The sequence below is a fragment of the Psittacula echo genome, assembly GCF_963264785.1.
Source record: "Psittacula echo genome assembly, chromosome: 10".
Taxonomy (NCBI): Eukaryota; Metazoa; Chordata; class Aves; order Psittaciformes; family Psittacidae; genus Psittacula; species Psittacula echo.
Window position 1 is genome coordinate 8871367 of NC_137741.1, and position 20054 is coordinate 8891420.

Genomic DNA, 20054 nt, shown 5'->3' on the forward strand with positions numbered 1-20054 from the left:
GGGTTTATAGTCTATTTTGTTGCAACTAAACAGTTGCTAGTAAGTACTGGGCAGAAATTGCAAAGTAAGAATGCGTTTGAATTTGCAGAGAAAATGAAGTTTGGGTTCAGCGGTTCCTTTTAACTGCTTAATGCAAGTCAGACTATCAAGAAAAGGTTTTTTATCTTTGTAGGTACAATACAGGTCCAGAAACGTCAGCAGCTGGTGACAAAGACACGTGAATTAAAAGACATGAAAGAGGACCTTTACCAGTGCCAACAAGAGCAAGGAGATAAAGGGTATCATAAAGTGGGGGTAGGTATGAGTTTAACTGAAAGCTACTGGGTTATTCTCTCATGTCTGTATCTTACACTAAGTGAAATGAATTTGTCACACAAATCCATTGCATATTTTTCTATAGCAAGTTCTTTCTGACAATGTAATTTTTCTTTCCCCTGAATTCTTGACAAAGATTTTTTTATTTTGATCAAATTTGTTGCTGGAATGTGTTTAAACATACTGGGTTTATGTATATAGTCTGGGAGCTATTCAGACACAGAAGTTGTCTCTTTTCCTATGACATAATGCCAGGTTGTCATTAATGAAGACAGCTGAAGTAGAACAGACTGGTAAAAAACTGTTACAAGTTTATAATTTGCTTTTTAATTGTCAAGGGTTATCTTTTTTTTTTTAAATACTTGACCTGTACTGTCTTAGTATTTTACTATTAGATTACCCAGAGAGAAGATTAGAGAGTGCTTTGTGTGTGTGTGTGTGTGTGTGCGGTTTGAGTGTTTTTTCATTTATGTTGTTGATAGCAGCATCCATATATAATTCAATCTGTTTAGTCTGAGAGTTTGTCAAGGATGTCAAAGAGTCTGGGGAGATCCTTTTGAGTTAGGATATTGTTACATGAACGCCTGTCTTCAACAACAAATTTGATTCAAAATTGCTTCCTGAATTTCAGTCCCAACTGCTCAATAGCCTTGCTTCTGCTAATATAATTTGGTTTGTAATCTGTAAACCCAGTTTGCTGAACATAAATCAACAAAAATCAAACAGGCACATTTTAATTTCCTTTTAGGATGTTACAATTCATGTACCTAGTTTACTATCCTTTACCTAGTTAAATCAATGCAAGCAAGGGATGATGACCTCTGGTTAGAAGGGGAAGCCTCTCACATGGTCTTTGTTGCCAAGAAAGTGTTTGTCTGCATATCCAAGATAAACAAGCTAGCTCTGTTTTTGCATCTTGCTGCAACATGTGTCACTGCATCCAAAATGACAAGTAAACTCTGCCTGGACTAGCTTGGTGTCATGGTTTAAACCAAACCAGAGTTCAGCACCATGCAGCCGTTTGCTCACATCCCCACCCCTTCCCCATCCAGGCGGTGTGGGGAGGAGAAAATCAAAGGAATGTAAACACCATGGGTTGAGATAAGAACAGTCCAATAACTAAAGTATAATACAAAACTACTACTACTACTAATGATGATAAGGGAAATAACAAGGGGAGAGAATATAAGACTGTAAGGGGAAAGGAAAACAGCAATAAACATGAGTGATGCACAGTACAATTGCTCACGACCCGCTGACTGATACCCAGCCTGACTGGAGCAGTTATCTGCCGTTCCCCCAGATAACTCCCCCCCCTAGTTTATATACCGGGCATGATGTGCTGTGATATGGAATATCCCTTTGGCTAGTTTGGGTCAGGTGTCCTGTCTGCTTCCTCCCAGCTTCTTGTACCCCTTCTCAATGGCAGAGCATGAGAGATTGAAAAGTCCTTGATCAGAGTAAGCGTTACTGTAAGCAACAACTAAAACATTGGTGTGTTATCAGCATTGTTCTCAGACTAAAGCCAAAACACCGGGCTGCACCAGCTACGAGGAAGGAGAAAAGTAACTGTTACAGCTGAAACCAGGACACTTGGTCTTTCATCTTTCTACCTGAAATTGTAACAATTCTAATTGTAGTATTTGTGCTTGTTTCTTTTTGCTTGTTATTAGTCACTCAAGGGAGATTTTGCCACATGTTTGTCATCTACTGAGGTGGAGAAGAAATCCTTTGAATCTCAAAAAAAAAGTCTTGCTGCAGAAAATCAGCACTTAAGAGAATCTCTAGAGAAGGAAGAAAAAGCTTTAGCCTCACTTCAGGAAGAATTAAGGAAGCTAAGACAACAAATTAGAAACTTAGAAGATAAAGGTACTAGCACGGAGTCTATTGTAATGGAAAATCAAAAACTAAGGGAACATTTAGAAGAGGAAAAGCAAAGAAACCACAACTTTCTTAGGCAAAAGGAAACGCTCTTTGCAGAGGCACAGATGTTAAGGAGAGAACTGGACAAAGAACGTCATGTTACAGAAGCTCTAAAAAAAGAACTGGAACAGTTAAGTTCTCGTCAAACACCTGACAATGCTAATGAAGATGATGATACATTAAGAGAAAATCAAGAAATAGAAGCTCTGCGAGGACGACTAGTAGAACTAGAAAAAAAACTAAACTTTGAGCAGCAACGCTCTGACCTGTGGGAGAAGCTGTATGTTGAAGCCAAAGACCAAACTGAAAAACAAGAAATGTATGAAAAGGGACAAAAGAAAGGTGCTAAGGGGCAAAGTAAGACTAAAAAGAAATCAAAGGAATCATTTTTTGGTTCAGTTAAGGAAACTTTTGATGCTATGAAAAATTCCACTAAAGAGTTTGTAAGACACCATAAAGAAAAGATTAAGCAGGCTAAAGAAGCAGTGAAAGAAAACCTGAAAAAATTCTCTGATTCTGTCAAGTCTACATTCAGGCACTTCAAAGATACCACAAAAAACATCTTTGATGAAAAGGAGAAGAAGTCAAATGATAGAAGACATGAGGCAAACAAGAAAGCTCGAACTTTTTATCGAGAACATACCTCTTATGAGAATCCGAAGCACATGCATTACAGGGGACCTAACGTGGCAAAAGAATTCAGAGATGGAAGAAAACATCATTTTACAACATTTGAAAAAGATACAGATTCACAGAAATGTATCAATGATCCTTTGTGCAATAGAAAACAACAGTTTGGCCTAAAGGGCTGCTCCGGTATTTTTGAATGTGCTCATCAAGAATTCATTAGTCTCTTTAACAGAGTATCAGATCCTATCAGGGTGGATGAATTTAATCGGCTAATGAAAAAGTATTTGCAACAAGTTGTACATAACTTCCATCACTGGAGAGAACTAGAAAATTTCATCGATAAGTTTTTTCATAATGGGGTATTTATACATGACCAGATGCTCTTCACTGATTTTGTTAATGATGTCAAGGATTACCTGGAAGATATGAAGGAATACCAAAATAATAATGAAAAGGTTTTTGAGGATTTGGACAAATACATCTACAGATACTACTTTCATTATGATAATTCACCCCAGTATGGACCCAGGTTTGTTTCCATGTTTCCTGAACTTGTTAACACAATTAAGTAGTCTTTGTAAAGTCAACTAGTGTCTCTTTCCTAATAGGCAGTCTTCTGGTGGGTATGTATCTTGTAGCTTGCATGTGTGTCTGTGCGCATACACATATACACATGCTAGAAGACTTTCTGAAGGGCTCAGTAGAAATACTAGATTGTGTTTATTAAGTGGATCTGTAGTACCTTATAAATCTTGTGTGTGGGATGTTAGTCTGGGAGGCACTACAGATTCACTGTATGCAACACTAGTATTTCTATTGAGGTTTTCAGAAAACCTGGTAACTGCAAGTGGGATTACTTGAGATTGAACAGCTATGATTGCTTGTCTGATGGATTGAATAACTATCTCAGAAGAAGCATTAACTAGGACTTCCTTGTTGTCCTTCACTGAATGACAAGGTTTTGGGATATATTTGAGCAGTCTCAAAGTCCCGTTCTGGCAGGGATGCTCCTTGCTGGCTTTTGAGGAATTTCACTACTCTGTTACAGCTTACTGTAATACTGAGTCTGTGTGCTCAGAGCAGAGGTACTCAAATGGTAGGCTTTAGTTCAGATTCTGACCCTAACTAAATTTTTTTCAGACTTGCTTACAAAGGTCCTTGCCATGAATTGGTTCCTACATTACTTTGCCATATTTAATGGTATTCTCAGGGCTTCTACAGAGCAGCTGTGATGTGCTGCCTGGCTGGCCCAGTGGAGCTAGATGTGGTAGACTCCTACTGCGTCGACTTTGGTGAAAGAAAATTAAGCAAGCAGCCGTAATACATTGTGTGGAACTTGCTCTTTCTGGAACACCTGTGTATGTTTTATGTGGCTTTTAATATCATTGCTATTACAAAATTGGCTATATAGTCTCTTGTGCTACTGTTTATTCTGATCAGGTAAGATCAGGCAACTAATGTATAACACACAAGAAGTTGTCCTTGTAGACATAATAGGACTTTTCCCTGTGCTGGCATTCAGTGCAAAGCGTATTTAGATCAAGGTGCAGCTCCTGAGTCAGGTTTCTCTTCTGGACTTACTACTTCATGCGTTTATTGCAGCATAAAATGAACATTTAACCACTTTGGGGTTACTAAGTGTCAGGTAGTACTTTCTCTTGTTAAAACGTCAACCATGAGGATGATACTCCTATTATCAGCCACCAGGTAGCCTTTCTAATGTGTAGTTTTGGCAAACATATGGTGTAAGTTTTGTTTTTATTTATAGTCTGAATACTTCTATTTTATCACTAAAATGAACTTTGTTTTTAATTAATACTTAAATTTTGAGCATTTTAATTCAGTTTGCAGAAAAACAGAACTTACTCATTTCCTGATAGCATTATACAGATGTTTGTGTGACGCTGAGGATGAAAAGTCTTAATTTAGCTTAGCAGAAGGCTAGGGATGCTGGTCACATGGTAACAGCATGTAGTATAATTGCACTGTTTACATCAAAAACTGCAACAGTAAGCATCAGTATTTTGTCAGTGCCCCCTCTCTCTGTATAAATGTAGTTATTGTACATTAAAACCTCTAAAGTGCCCATGGTACATAAAGCCTGCTTCCCTGAGGGTTTCTGAAGTTTTTCATTATTTTTATAGAGCAGAATATAGTAGAGCAACTGAAAAACAGATTGAGACCTTACTCAAGCATCACAGAAGGGGCAATCAAACAGCTGCTTACCTGGCTTTATTCTAAAAAGAACTTTGGGCAAGCAGCTACAGAGCATTTTTCTTTCAAGAAAGGATTTCTTTTAAATGTACCACCTTATTGATGATTTCAACAAACAAATACCACCCCCCCCCCCCTTTTGCTTACAAGAGAAAGGACTACTTTGATACTAATTTTAGGGGGTTTTCAGTCATACTCAGCATGTTAAAAGCTGGTCTTGACAATGTAACTGTGTTTCAAAATGCTTTTAGAGATGCTTTCTGTAAGAGTGGTAATAAGCTTTTGTTTACTTCTTGCAGTCGACCTAAAAGGCCTTCTTATATACAAACTGAAAATTCCAGATATGAAAAACAAGCTCAGAAGTACCACCACCGTAATAAAAGAGAAGGTAAATGGCAAAAACATGGTCGCACTAATGGAAGACACATGGCAAATCTTGAAATAGAATTGGGGCAATTACCCTTTGATCCCAAATACTGAGTAATTTATGGTAAAAATGAAATTAGAATTTACATCCTCTCCAGAAACTAATTGTTTTCAACAAAGCAGCAAGATGCAAGTTCTTTTCTCTAAATAATTTGATTTTTACAAATTTTTGTTAAAAGGCTGAAGTCAGGCTTTCCACTTTGCATATTCTGTACTGTTGCTTTAACTGTTCTTTGGAAGCGATAGTTGGGTGCCAGCAGCATTGTTCCAGAAGTTAGGCATGCAGTGACTTGTGTGTGAAAAATATGCTTAATTGCATTCCATTAGTGTAGTTCAAGCTTGAGTCATGCATAATGTACCAATAATTAACTCCAGTGTTTGATATACTAACTTCATCTCATCCTTCAAAAAATAGGTCTTCATTATGGCTACATTATGGTAATGTATTTGTTAGTGTTTTGTAATCTTACACTTGCTTCTTGTCTTTGGGGGGGGGTATGTTCAAGAGCCTGTTGAATTGTGAAGAATTTGCTGTGCTGCATCCTAATCAGCTTGCTGATTTAAGCACTTGAAATGTCTTGCCTATCTGCATATTGTAGAACAAAATAAAGAGACATTGTGGGTAGAAGTGTTTATTTATAAAACAACCTAGCATAGCTGTACAGTGCTATAAAAATGGTCCAGTCTTGTCTGATTTTTTTATTGCTTAAATAGTCATACGGTAACTTTGGTCTTACTAATGTTTTCCAGTGTTATGATGTAGGTCAATAGCCCCACCCTGCCACACTACTACTGTAGTTGCCTTCAGGAACACGTTTATGTGTTTCTGGACGGGCAATGACTGCCTGATCAGACTTCCCCATTGGACTTACCCGGTATCAGACTCACTACGCTCTCCCTTCTGACGTACAACATCTTCTAAGCATAGTACTGCTACACAAAACTGATCACATTTGGTCTTAAGTCTAGAAACAGATCTTCAGGTGTGATTCACTTCAGTGTTTTTCCTGTAGATGTAGATGTGGCTTCCAACTCGTCCTTGAGGAATGTGAGTGTGAAAGACTGTGGCTGTTTTCTCATAGCCCCTTAAAGCTAGAAATGATGATATTTCCTGTAAATGAACATACATTGGTTTCCACAGTCAGAAAGCACAGTTGGAAGCATCAGAATAGTGTTCCAGACTCCTCTGAAATTATCAATTCAACTGTCCTGGAAGTTTTATCCTTTATTTTAGGAAACACTGCTAGAAAAAGAGGTACCAATCCTGACTGATCCTATCCAGTGTGGAAATTTAGACACCATTGAACTGAGGGGAAAAGGTAGTCTAACTGCAGGCATTTTTGCTTGACATTGTTGCTTAGTTAAAAGTGCATGGATCTGGGAACAGACTGCAAATTTGGTTTAATATGGCCTGAGAAGAATTATGCAAAACATTACTTTATGGCATCTAGACATAGCACAGAGGAGACTGCATACATGAATGTGAAGTATATGTATTGCTGGAATGATACCTGTACTATGGACTAGAGGGTTTAGTTTTAATTTAAGCTGTTATAAAAAGCTGTGGATAGCAGTTTCCAAAAAACTTAACTGTAACTCCTCCCTAATTTATTTTGTATCTTGACATTAAAACTAGTTTGATTTTGCAGTTATCTTACCTGTTCTAGCACACTGAAGAAGATCAAGTGACTGGGTAATAACGTATCATTGTAAAACTCCTTATTAAGCCAACCAAGTGGATCAGAGTAAAATACATCTGCTTCATCAATATAGCTCGCATTTCCAGTTAGGTCTGGGGGACACTGAAGGAATCTCATTTTTAGAGGACAGTGAACATGACTAGAGAGACAAACAAAACAAACACTTCAGGATAAACTGACCAATATCTAAGATTTGAAGTGACTCATCACTTAAAGATACCTCAGTCAAAGCCAAAATCAAATAATTAGGGTTTTTTTACCCGAGAGTCCCATTTTCTTCCCTCTGTACGTCATATGAAAGCAAAAGTAGAACAAGTGGATTCACCTCTAAACTGTTGTGACTATGTTATTAGAAGTTCAAAGAAAGCAGATTTATCATAATAAAAATACCATCTGCATAACATCAGTTTCTTGTAAAGGTACTTTTCCGTACCAACTTCACTGTTTGTATCTGCTTTAACATTTGTTTACTTGCCAAGATCTATTACAAACTTTTTGGAATAATGACCTTGGTCATTGCATGTTGTAATTACATTACTCTCTAGCAGCAGAAGTAAAGTTAACAGATTGATTGTAACAATTACTCTTTAGCTTTGCTACAGATAAATGAAGCAGTATGAATTACTTTCAGAAGTCATAAGACTAACTGTATATCCTCATACAAAGCTATTTTACAAAAGCCGAATACAGCTTAGATACTAAATTTTATTCTGTGGTATAAGCATTTGGCCTATTTCCCCTATTCATTCTATATTAGCTGTATGAAAAATTAAAACTTCCTGTATAGGTCTATCCTTAGGAAAAAAAACACCTTGATTTCTGCTCAAACGTGTGGATTTTAATATAGTACACTGTTAACTATTTTAATACCTGTAAAACGGAGTAGAGTGGCACGGCATCATGAAGAAGACAAAAGCTTGGGACTGGTAAGAGTTATTACAGAGTTGCTGTATGTGGCTCATAACATCAAGAGGGCCTCGCTGGTGAATCAAGCCTGTGTACAGGGCTGGGACTAAGTTTGATAAAAGCAGGAAACTTGCTGCAGATTTCTTCCATGCTTTCAAGTGTTTCAAGGAATATCCTATAGAAACATTTGAGAAGGTTTTAGAAAGAAATACAGTTCCACACAATATTTTTGAAAGTACCATAACTTATTAGAAAACCATTACTTGGTTGGTAACAAAATACCTTGCTTTGAGGTAATTTAATAGTGTTCTTGGTCTTTGCTTTTTGAATGGGAATTCAAAGGTTAGACTTTGCCTTTATTAACTATTGGATTTAACAGTGTAAATGTTAAGCCCATACCTGTTTTTTGAAGTACAGAAGTATGATTTCAAAGCCAGTGCTTTGTCTCTTTAGAGCTTACATTTCTTGTGGGGAAAAGTAGTCCATTCAGTAGTTTGGATGAATTATATGTGTTGACTTACTGATGTGTTCTGATTCACTCTTGTCCAAGTAGAGCCAGAATAAATGGCAACTACATGTGCTTTGGTATGGCTGTGGTGGTCTTCCTTTCCAACATGCTGAAAGCTACAGCATTTTCTTATTGTTATTTGTTTTTAGGCTACTATCCCTGGAAAAGCTTACCCCTCTATCTTTTCCCATCTCTCATCCCTGCCCTTTCGTCCCCACTTTTCTTGAAGGAGCCAATAACAGGGTGAGACATTTCTTCTGGTGGGAGATAGCTGTATAAACCTGTTTCTCACAACCACAACTTAGATGAATCTGGCACAGAAGGCAGCTTCATGTTGCAGCCAGTGTGGAAACACTCATCAAGTCATGTACTTGTCAGTATTAGGAGATAAAAATATTTTATGCAGCCTAGCCCCATGACCACCTTTACTGAATCACAGAAACAAGTTAGAATAGGCCTGTTTCAGAAGGCAGGAACAAGTAAGTTAAATTAGTCTTTAGCTGGTCTGTTCTGACAAATTGCAGATCTTAATCTCAGATGAAAACAAAGTCCCCTAATTAGTCTGTGGTTTAAGCTCAAGTGGAAATATTACATTATCGGCATTTTTTTTACTACTTCTGTGAAACACTCTTAATTTATCTTTAATTGTGCTTGGAAAAGACTTCAAAATTCATGTGGGTTTTTTTCTGCTTTTATTTATAATGTTTCGAACAGTTTAAAGACCACTTTATAACCACTGAGTTACCAGAAATAACTTCAGTTATTTTTTTCTTTACTACAGGATCCAAGTGTGGTTAATTAGCTCTTGAGAAATTATGCAGATCAGTCCCTTATAGACATGAAAGTTGAGGGATATTAACAAACAATAGTGGTCTGATTGGAATTTTTCTGCATGTGAGGTAGAACTGGTTCATCTTAAATCTGCTCTTGAACTAAGCCAAGACATATTACATATCTGATCTCATCAGCGAGCAGAACTATTGAAATAAGATTTACTTTTGTTTAGACTAGCCAAACAGGTTAAAGAAAACTACAGATTTCATTGGTTCATCTGTTTTGAACTTGTATTTAAACTACAGCAATGCAGCTTCATGTTCCAGAAGTTTTAATCTTTCCTTTGTAACTTTTCAGCATACTAGACTTTGTCTTTACTTTTCCTATAGATACACTACTGTAGTACAGTAGTAGAACAGGGAAGGTTGCAAGATATTTGAAACGATGCTTACCACAAAAAAATATGCAAAATGGCAGCACTGGGTAGATGAACCTGAATTCTTTGTGGCTCAGCATGCTGTAATAAAACATATAACACTACAGCAAGAAAGTTACATGCACCAGTTCTGTTGACAAAATGTGGTTTTTAGAGCATGGAGGGCTTGAGGGAAAAGCACCTGCATGTACTAAAAAGCTTTTGGCATGGCAGCAGTTTAGAGTAAAAATCCAAATTGCCACTGTTTAAGAACATAATGAGTACATTAAATTGTCACTTTAAACCAAGCAGTAATAAAATTACCTGGCTACTACTCTAGCAATTAAGTGGGCTGAATCTATGACTGCCAGATGCAACTTAGCTAGTACTTCACCAATTTGCTTTCTGTAATAAAACACAACAAAAAGTGTGGAGGAGAAGCTAAGATTCAAATTCACATATCTAACAAAGAAACATTCACCTCTGCTAATACAACTTGACACAATTTCCCAAGCCAACTTAGGAGATACTTTTGAGGATTACTGCAAGACTCACGTCAGGTAACCGAACAGGTTCTTGTAAGACTCAGGGAGTAAAAAAGGCCTAAATCCAATAGAGCTACGCCCAGTTCTGAGTCAGGCAGTAAGAAGAGATGGCATTTGTGGCCTTTCTACTGTTTTGCTATATTCTGCTAATATATAATCTATTATCATTTATCACTTTATATTATTTGGTATTTATTAATTTGCTGTATCTTTTCTTGTCTCAATGTTTCTCATTTAATGTACATTTAATTCAGATGCTTAGAAGCAATTTACCTTTTCTCTACTTCTCACCTTAAATGAGACATACAGTCAGTCCTATGACAAATTTTAGCAGCTGTGTGTAGACTTGTGAATAGAGTAAGTTTTACAGGCCTAAGAACACCTCATCTTACTGGGGAAGTATTAAAGAACCAAATACAATGGTATTTTTGTTAACAGGCATCTAGTAAATAGTTTTCTAACTAGTTCTATTATTGCTTAAACACCTGTTAAGTAATTGGTTGGTTGGATTTGTTAGGGTTTGGGTTTTTTCCCCCCCCTTTTCCATTGAATTTGATGCAGAGTTACTTGATTCTGTAAGGGTCTAATCAATTCTAAAAATGCATGCTTGGTAGCAATACAAGAAATAGGATTACATAAAATTCTAGACACTATTGAATAATTGGCTGCATTTCTTGGAGTGTTTGAATAGTTCAAAGTTCTCCGTCTCTTAACCTGAATACCATGCTTTTTTTGTTCTAGAGGTGACATTAGCTTTGAAAAGTAGACAACCAGTGAAAGACGGTAGTTAGACTTAGAAGAAATTACCTGTACACCAACACTGTCCAAATCACTGCCATTAGAAAGATGTGATACCTTTTTGGTGCCAGCACACAGCCATGAATAAAAAAAGGCAGGTGGGTACCCAAGATGACTGGTAGTCCCTGAGTGAAGTACCAGTGCCAAGGATGAGATCCATAAAACGTTCCAAAATTTTGCAGCACGTTGAATTTCAAGAAGTTCAGCTGAACCAGTACCCACTGGGAGATTTGGGGGAAAGGGAGAAGTTAAATACAAATCCAGAATGAAAACCAGCAGCTAAATTGAATTACACAGTCATCACTAGCCTTAAATGATACAGTATTTTCATTCATACTTATTTTTTGTAGGACTCGTCACACAGATTTCCTACATTTAGCAATTAAACACAGGCATGTGTAAGCTTTGTAATTTGTTGATAACTGTTGATTTATTGAGAGCTGAGTATATACAGATTTTAAGTAACAGTCTCTCATTTAAAATAACTGAATAGTCAGCGTTTAAGGAGGTTTATGGCTTAAGATGTATTTAGAGATGATAGGCCAAATATCCACAGAAGTAACAAGTTAGAGAAGTCTGAAACATCTGCCCGTGTTAAAATGTTAAAACCCAACCTTCTCTATGTAAATCAAATTTAAAACAACTTACCTCACCAAAAAACACACGGTCAATTATTAAAGAGGTTCCTATTGTGACCAATCTGCAAAAATGGAAAGTTGGTTGCTCTGATATTGGTTGGATTGCTTTTGCATCAGATTCTACTCTTCTCCAAATAGCTGTCAAAACTCCCTGATTCCTAATCTTTTCTGAGATTATCCATACTTGTGGCCATTGGCCATCACCTGGTATCCTTGGCACAATCACAGATTAAGCTGGAATGGTGTTTGTGGCTTGCCCTCATGAAATCTCTTCTAGTGCTGTTTTGCAACGTATACATTAATTGAAAGGAAGTGTGCTCCTTCGTTCAGCTTTTGCAAAGGATCCTATTTTTGTCCTTGTTTATTAAATCACATTTTTGAGGTTGTCTGCCTTTGCGGTAGTAAAATTAGTCTTAAAATACAGCTGTGCACAGTCAAAGTTTAAATTCAGAAAGAACTCACCCTACTGGAATGCAGCTGTGTATGATAAGGTCTGCTTTCCTCTGTTCTTGCAAAAAATGACTGAAGACCAAAGGTATCCATGGGATAACAGCAGTGGGACGAATAACAATTGCAAGTGCTATCAAAGCTAAATATTTGCAGCTAGAATGAGGGAACAAAAGAAAAACATACCTTTACCAAAAGGCTTGGTCAATTCTTTTGTAGATGGTGACATCTCAACAATTTAAATACCATCATGTCTCTGACCAAAGTTTTTCATGCTGCAGATAACTCTTGATTCTCTCAGTGCAAATACTTTTGTATCTTGCAGAGATAAGAAAAAAAGTGGATTTGCTAACTGGAAGCACATACTTGCTTAATAAAATTAGATAGCTGGTAAGGAAAGTAATTACTATGAATTCACCTGTATCTGAACCCAGACAAGCTCTGGTTATCTTTTCCTGAGTTACCACAAATTCCAATCCTTTAAAGTCCAGTTTAAAGTTTCCCATAAAGTGGTAATTTGCACAAAGGAACTGAACAGTAGTAATTTTAAATACCAGCTCTATCATGGCTTCAATTTAGAAGAAATACAATTGCTCTTCCCCTCATGATCTAGAGCTCTTGCTACAAGAATCAGGTGATTTTGATTGCCTTATTTTAAGATAAAAGGTAGCATTTTAAACAGTGTCAGTAGATTGGTGTTATCCCAAGCCAAAAAATTATCAGTACAGTTAGTAGAAAGCTGCTCACCTGCTCCCCATCTTTGAACCTCTTATTGGATAGTAGAAAAGCGCAAAAATGGTAAGAAGAGTTTCCATAGTGTTTGTTAGAGTTCTGGTACAAGAATACCATGTAAACCAGGAACACAGCTGGCAGAAGTACTGAAAATAATGATGAACAAACTTATGCATAAGGAGAAAAGTTAAATACTGTTGTTTAAATGAACGTGATAATGCTTGTTCTGGAGATAATGATAAATTGCTTACTGTCATTTTGCTGTTGTTCACACTTCAGCAAACAGTGGTTATTAACATGCATAATTGTTTTTAAAAGCCAAGACTCACCACCCACTTTGCTGTTTCTGCATTTTCAAGGTGTCGCACTAGTGAGTAAAGCTTCACATCAGCAAAAGCTGCCAGCACTGCCTGTGCAAGTCTAGGGACCCAGATCTGTGCAGAGAGAAAGTTTCACTTGCAACAAACCTGTTCACTTCCAAGTTTGAAGAGAGGGCTACTGAGTAAGTAAGTGAGTGACTGTTCAGACATGAAAATGGTCAATCAGTGAATATGAACTATAGCTTTTTACCATTTTTTTAATAGTAAGGTCCTTTGGTAAGACTAGCATTTCTGCTAAAACAAAGGTACAGTTCAACTGAAAGTGTTTAGAAATTAGAAATACAAATTTTTGCCATTTATCTCCAATGTAATCAAAACGGGCTGTTGTTAGTGAGCTTAGTACAAATATCTATTATTAAACACTTCAGAAAACTGAACCACTGAGTAATTATGATGCAGTGACAAACAGTATCAGTGTGAAATTTGGGGAGAGTGATGGAGACCAAGAATAATGCTCTGCAGTCACAGGCATGAGTGCTGTGATGGGAGACCTATGAAAGCGTTGTTCACCTATGTGAAATGCTTCTGTGAGGTCTCTGTGCTCAGACATCTCCAACTGCCAGATTCAAGGCTTTGTATTTTACCTGGGCAATGATAAACGCACACTGAATTTTAAATGCAATGCTTTTAAATTTAATTTCAGTAGCAGATGCACTCACCAAGAGCTGAACATCATCCTGAGCCAGCAGCTGCAAAGCTTTGTAGATACCTGCAAAGATCAGTGGGTACGAGTAGCTCCTTAAGCCATATGCCCATTCCCAAGTGAGGTGGCCATAATTATTAATGTTAAGGACAGACACGAACAACTACAGTTAAGCTTCATTCTAGCAGCGCTATTCTCAGACCTGCCTGGGTGGAGGCATCTACCTCTGTGCGTAAGAGCAGCGGGGTCCCGAGCACTCCTGCCGCGCAAAGGCGGTGTGAGGAGTGGGGAGCGGGGAAGGATATTTGAAGACCATGCGATGCGCCACCTCCAGCGCCTGCCAGTACTCGTCCGGAACGAAGCTGGTCTGCACAAGGAAGCAGTTGAGCGCCCGTAGCGCCACCGCCAGAGCCAGCAGCCGCGCCGGCCTGCCCGCAGCGCCTGCGAGGGGAAAGGCTGTCAGTCACGGGTCGCGCTGGGGCCACGGCTCCCCCGCTCGCACTTACCTTCTCCTGCCTGCCCGGCGGTTGCGCCGGGGTCTCTGTACAGCACTGACCGCCGCTTGCGGAGCCGCACCACTTCCTTCCGCCGTGCCCGAGCCAGCAGCCCCCCTACAGCCGCCATCCGCGGGGCGGGGCTGCGGCAGTGGCGCATGCACCTCCTCTGCGCCGCCGCCACTTCCTTCCGGTCACTCTAGCGAAAGGGAGGTCTCCGCTCTGTGGTCGCCTTGCCTCCAGGTGAGGGGCGCCGGGGCTGGCACGGCGCTGTTTGGGGCTTGGACCGAAGCGCTACCGGGCCGGGGCTCGCTGCACTCCCTGCCGCGCTTCCCGCCGCCGTCCCGCCTCGCCTGTCCCCGCCCGGGACCGAAGGGCTCGGAGAGGCCTCGCGCGCGTGTGTGGGTGCGGGTGACGCAGCGCCGCCTGGCGGCATGTGGGGCCGGCTGCCGCTGCCGCAGGTGGCGCTGGCCGTGGCGCTCGGCGTGGTCAGCGGGCTCTACATCTACCGGCCCATCTTCCAGCCGCCCGGGCCGCAGCAGCCCCCTGACGGCACTGCGGGGTCGCCTGCGGTCGCCGCGCCGGAGAAGAGGCCCTGAGGGACTCGTTTGAGCTGTGCCGCTGCCCTGGCGCCTCTCCCCGGTACCGCCTCCAGCGCAGGCCCGCGTCTCCCGCTGAAGAAAATAGCGCCCACGCTCCCCAGCAACTGGGAGTGTTCGTCGGCTGCAGGGTGAGCGGCCCTGCTGCGGCGGGAGGCTTCCTCCCGGCTCGGCCCCGCTCTGAGGCGATCCGCCCTTTGAACGTGTCGCTGCGTACGTGTGTGTTTGGTACCAGCCTATAAGGACGTGAATGTCGAAATACATGTAAAATTCTGAGTGTTCAAAGGTATGTCTTCACGTCTAATTTTAAATAGCCACCGGGGAACTGGAAAAAGAAACTGGTTGTTGTACAGTTACACTTCACAGGGTTCTGGGATTGCCTCTGATCTGGTCTTCCAAATGATTTATCTCCTTGTCACAGTTTCAGTTCTTAATACTTCATCTCTTTTGGGAATGCAGTTGTGACTGAAGAGGGAACTGCACCCAGCTTTGGTGTCTTCAGCTGGTACCTGTACACACACACATACACGCATGTACCACACACGTATCTTTCATTTCTGACAGAATGAGGTTAGGGTGGTTATTTTATAGCTAAGGTTGCTGGTGGAGAGGTGCTTCAGCGTGTAGCTGAGTAGGACAGTGCTCATCTTGCAATAGGTTTGGATCAGTCTGACAACAGAATCTGACTCTCAGACTACTGAGATCAGTAGATATGAAAAGACTTTATAGGCCATCTAAAAAGAAACAAACTGCAGATCTTGGGAGGAACTTCTTTTAGATTATGGGTTTTAACACAGAATCTTGTTTTGGGCAGCATGAGGCAAGAAATCCTTTTCCTGGATGTGCTTTCATTTAAAGCTAGGAACGATGTGACAGCTGTAGGCAGACTTTACAGAAGCTGGGGTGAGAGGACAGCAGTAGAAGGTGGACTGGGAAGTACAGTTGAGTGTGTGATAAATCTTGTCTGGACACAAGGAAATGTCACAAGTCTGTGATGAATGAAAACACAGAACTGCAGTGGTGACTCTAGCAGTTTCCTCTGTTTACCAGACCAGTACATATTGAGAAGGCTGCTTTAAAGAAGGTGTAACTGAAGTCCAGGAGGCACTTTCTTTGAAACCGTAATTGCCGGATGGCAGTTGATTTTGAAAAGTCTCAACAAACAGGATGTCCGAACTGATGCAGACAGAAAGGGTTATTGCTGCAGCCCAGCTGCAGACTGTACTTGCCGGGTTCTTGAGACTGCCGGATGTAAAGTGTGTTAATGGAGTCGAGGAAGCGCTTTCCTCTTCCGAGGGCGCGCAGCCAGCAGGTGGCAGGAAGAACTCGCTGGATCCACGGTGGTGGACGGGAGCCTGGCAGCTCGCGTTTTCCCTTCTAAACCTGGTTTTCCTCTCCTGAGTTTTTATTAGCGGCGCTTGACCCTTCAGAAAAGCGGGAGCAGTGCGGCTGCCGAGCAGGCTGCTTAACGTAAACCGCAGGGCAAGCGGGGTGCAGCGCCTGCGCACCGCGTCCTTGACGCTGAGAGGTGCGCTCGCTCCGCTTCCTCGGGGCGGAGGGGCCGGGCCAGGCCAGGCCGGGGCGGTGCTGCCGGTGCTGCCCGCGGCCGGGAGGGGCCGTGCTCGCCCTGGGCCTCACGGGAAGTGGTGTTGCCTTGACCGAAAAGGCACGCTTGCAGCCCAAAAAAGGGCAGGTGCGGTGGGACGCTGCGCTGCGGAGCCCCGGTGCCCGGGCAGGGGATCAGGTAGGAGGGCGGCGAGCGGAGTGTGGGGTCTCTCCTCCCAGTTCACCCTCGGAGGGGGCCGCTGCAGGAGGCGCGGGTTGGGGTTGGCTTCAGAGAAACATCGCTTGAAACGAGTTAATAACGTCGGGATAAGTGTCTTGGGTAGGAAACCCGAAATACTGGGGGAAAAGGGGGTTTCCCGGGGCTGCAGGGCGTGGGGAGCGGGACAGTGTCGCAGGGTCTGGCGGCCGTGGGAGCCTAGCGGCGTGGGGGTTGGAACAGTGGGCCCTCGTTCGTGGCATTAGAGGGAAAAGCCTTAAGCCTCGCCTTTCGGCTCCCCATGCGAATGCTTAACTTCGCAACTGCTGCCATGAGCACGGGTGCACCAAGAACCCGTCTGACGCCGCCGCAGGTAGCAGCTGTGACACCTGCAAGTTTCCCACGGCTCAAAACGTGCATTTCTGTTGTAAAACAAGTGGATAGCATGTCTGATTTAAAAACCAATAAAGCTTTTTAAAATGCTAAATTGCTGAGGGAGCTGTGCAAGTGTATTTTATGTGTTTAGCCAGAGCATAAAGCTTGTATTTGAGTGTCAACAGATCTGTTGCTTCTTTCTGAACACTGCATGTTTTGTCTGACAGAGTCTGCTTGCTGAGAGGGTTCAGGACGTCCCTTCAACCTGAGTTGCAGTGCTTGGGCTAAAGTAACATTTTGATGATCTTGGATCTAAAGAAAGCTAAATCCATCAGAAATACATCTTGTTTCTTCTAGCCCTGTAAGTAACTAGATTATATTAATACATAAATGGTATTTTTTATGGTGCTAGCAAAGCATGAAGGACCACCCAACTTCAATTTTTATCTCTCCTTAGAGATGCATCAGATGTATTTTGAACTTTCTGATCCTGTGACTCCTCAAACACTTTCCCTAATGATTAGTGCTTATGAGTTTTTCATCAGGATAACACATAACATCGAAACACATGTTTGGATTTAGGAGTTCTGCCAGGTGTTACTGACAAGCTGATTTTTCTCTATACCTAGAGTTTTTACTGAAACTTTACAAAATGTTTATTGATTTCCACGCATAAGATGAGTTACTCAGTCTATTCTGCCTGCCTTTTCCTGGAAGTTTATTCTTACATAGACTTGTCTTTTCAGCCCTTGTTTCTTTTCATAGACTGCTGTTCTCTGTGGCTGTTCCAAGTATTTTCCAGGCAGGGAAAGGCATATAATACAATATGCATTTCAAATGCTGATGCATAATTGTAGGAATAGTATTTGTGATGCTAAATGGATATCTCAAAAGCATGGTTAAAAAGATGGAAAAAAGAACAACATGTTCCTGTGTTTCTAGTTCAGGGTTCTAGTTTTATGTTTGCTTAATCTCTTTAACAAAGGAGCTCTGGGTGGGGAGAATATGCTACAACTTACACTGTTATTTGTGCAGCTAATAAAATTTCTCATCTGCAACCAGATATTGAAAACCAGACTCTAAGTTTGTTTTCATCACTATCGTTAAACATGGGAACACATTGTTTTATCACTTGACTACACATTTCCTTTTCTTTCAAAGAGAAGATTGGTCAGATAAAAGAATCTTCAAGTAGCTTTTGGCATTTACAGAAACAAGTATTATGAGCAGTAATCTTTTTGTGTCTTCTTTGGATTCTTGGTTGTTCTGCCAGGTACCTGCTGTGCTGGTATAATGACCATTGGTGAGTCTGTCAGTTTTCAGCATAACCCTGGGCTTGCAGGTCAACGCCATTACTAAGCGCAGTCTGTCATAGTCAGCAGAGGGCTAGTGAAGATTGGATTTAGAAACAGGCAACATTGGCACTAGAGATGGAATATAAAGAATGACAACTCTCCCCTGTTAATGTCTCAGCAAATAATTATAACAAAGTGCATTTAAAATGTATTAAACTTACGATTTAAATAGTTAATCATCAGATATGTTTTTTTGTAGTAAAGCTGTGTTATTGTACTCCACTGCACATGTGATCAGGTCCTGCAGATAGTTAACTTTGTTTTTCAGTAATTTCAAAAGATTACTTACATATTTATAGCTAAGCAGTTCCTGGGCTGGGCATGTCAAGTGCTCAAGGACTTGCTTTTGCTCCTTTTGTCTTGCAGATACCACTCATGGTGGAAGTACAGTCATGTTTACAGAACTGACTTCAAACATGGCTGAAAAGTTGTTAAAGTACAGCGTGGTTTAACAAGTACTTAACTCAAAGGCAGCTTTTTATAGCAGAAACACTTTTTTCTTTTCTTCCCCTCCTCCCTTCCACCCCCCCCCCCCCCAAGTCTTCCTGTGGGAGCAGCATCATTTCTTTTTTGGTCTTAGTCTGAAAACTGCATCCCTTTTAGGAGGCAGGGCTAACTTGAACCATGCTAAATCAGCTGAGATCATATCCTTTTATCTCCAGTGGAGGTAAAACTGTAGTGAATGAGAAATTCTAGCCACTACTTTCTTTCCTGTAACATCCTTATATTGTTTTGTTTTCATACATAATACAACAGAACTTACTTTTGATTATTGATCCTGCCCCTCTACTCTGCTCTCGTGAGACCTCACTTGGAGTATTGTGTGCAGTTCTGGTGTCCTCAACATAAAAAGGACATGGAACCGTTGGAACAAGTCCAGAGGAGGGCCATGAGGATGATCAGGGGACTGGAGCACCTCCCATATGAAGATAGGCTGAGAAAGTTGGGGCTGTTCAGCCTGGAGAAGAGAAGGCTGCGTGGAGACCTCATAGCAGTCTTCCGGTATCTGAAGGGGGCCTGTAAGGATGCTGGGAAAGGACTCTTCATTAGGGACTGTAGTGAGAGGACAAGGGGTAACGGGTTCAAACTTAAACAGGGGAAGTTTAGATTGGATATAAGGAAGAAATTCTTTACTGTGAGGGTGATGAGCCACTGGAATGGGTTGCCTGGGGAAGCTGTGAATGCTCCATCCTTGGTGATGTTCAAGGCCAGGTTGGATGAGGCCTTGGGTGGCATGGTTTAGTGTGAGGTGTCCCTGCCCATGGCTGAGGGGTTGGAACTTGATGATCTTAAGGTCCTTTCCAACCCTAACTATTCTATGATTCTGTGATTGTAATTAGTAGTCTCAACATCTGTGATTCAGTTTCCAATCTAGTAAGCTTTGAAGATTAATTTATGGCATATAGATTAAAATATGACATATAACCAGCATTTTTTCCTGTGATGATATTGTGGCTTCAATGGGTTGAAAATAC

General features: G+C 40.9%; 4 protein-coding genes across 11 annotated transcripts in view; 3 read left to right on the forward strand and 1 right to left on the reverse strand.

Moving 5' to 3' along the window:
- Positions 1-6469, forward strand: part of CCPG1 (cell cycle progression 1) — a 25136-nt gene extending 18667 nt beyond the window's left edge. For 3 of the 5 annotated variants that reach the window (XM_080626009.1, XM_080626007.1, XM_080626006.1), the window contains exons 8-10: positions 173-294; positions 1989-3397; positions 5382-6469. In XM_080626009.1, coding sequence (XP_080482135.1) covers positions 173-294; positions 1989-3397; positions 5382-5562 — 1712 coding nt within the window. In that variant the 3' untranslated portion in view covers positions 5563-6469. The remainder of the gene's footprint in view (positions 1-172; positions 295-1988; positions 3398-5381) is intronic. The other 2 variants (XM_080626008.1, XM_080626010.1) reach the window with 1 other exon arrangement.
- The window catches only part of RAB27A (RAB27A, member RAS oncogene family), a 46569-nt gene continuing 31893 nt past the window's right edge, over positions 5379-20054 (forward strand). The window contains exons 1-2 of one of the 4 annotated variants that reach the window (XM_080626014.1): positions 14697-14731; positions 17452-17585. The gene's annotated coding sequence lies outside the window, so the exon portion shown is untranslated. Of the gene's footprint in view, positions 5471-14696; positions 14732-15394; positions 16832-17451; positions 17586-18956; positions 19035-20054 lie in introns of those variants that run through there. The other 3 variants (XM_080626013.1, XM_080626015.1, XM_080626016.1) reach the window with 3 other exon arrangements.
- PIGB (phosphatidylinositol glycan anchor biosynthesis class B) lies at positions 6125-14648 on the reverse strand (the record flags this gene model as incomplete). The annotated part of the gene is made up of 12 exons (XM_080626012.1): positions 6125-6619; positions 7167-7347; positions 8079-8289; positions 9849-9913; positions 11164-11375; positions 11803-11854; positions 12255-12395; positions 12987-13117; positions 13301-13405; positions 14011-14128; positions 14300-14435; positions 14501-14648. The coding sequence occupies 12 exons, from the start codon at positions 14646-14648 to the stop codon at positions 6488-6490; spliced, it is 1632 nt and encodes a 543-aa protein (XP_080482138.1). The 3' UTR covers positions 6125-6487.
- LOC308225288 (protein PIGBOS1-like) lies at positions 14911-15091 on the forward strand. The gene has a single exon (XM_080626020.1). It carries the CDS (start codon positions 14923-14925, stop codon positions 15085-15087), a length of 165 nt encoding a protein of 54 aa, XP_080482146.1. The 5' UTR covers positions 14911-14922; the 3' UTR covers positions 15088-15091.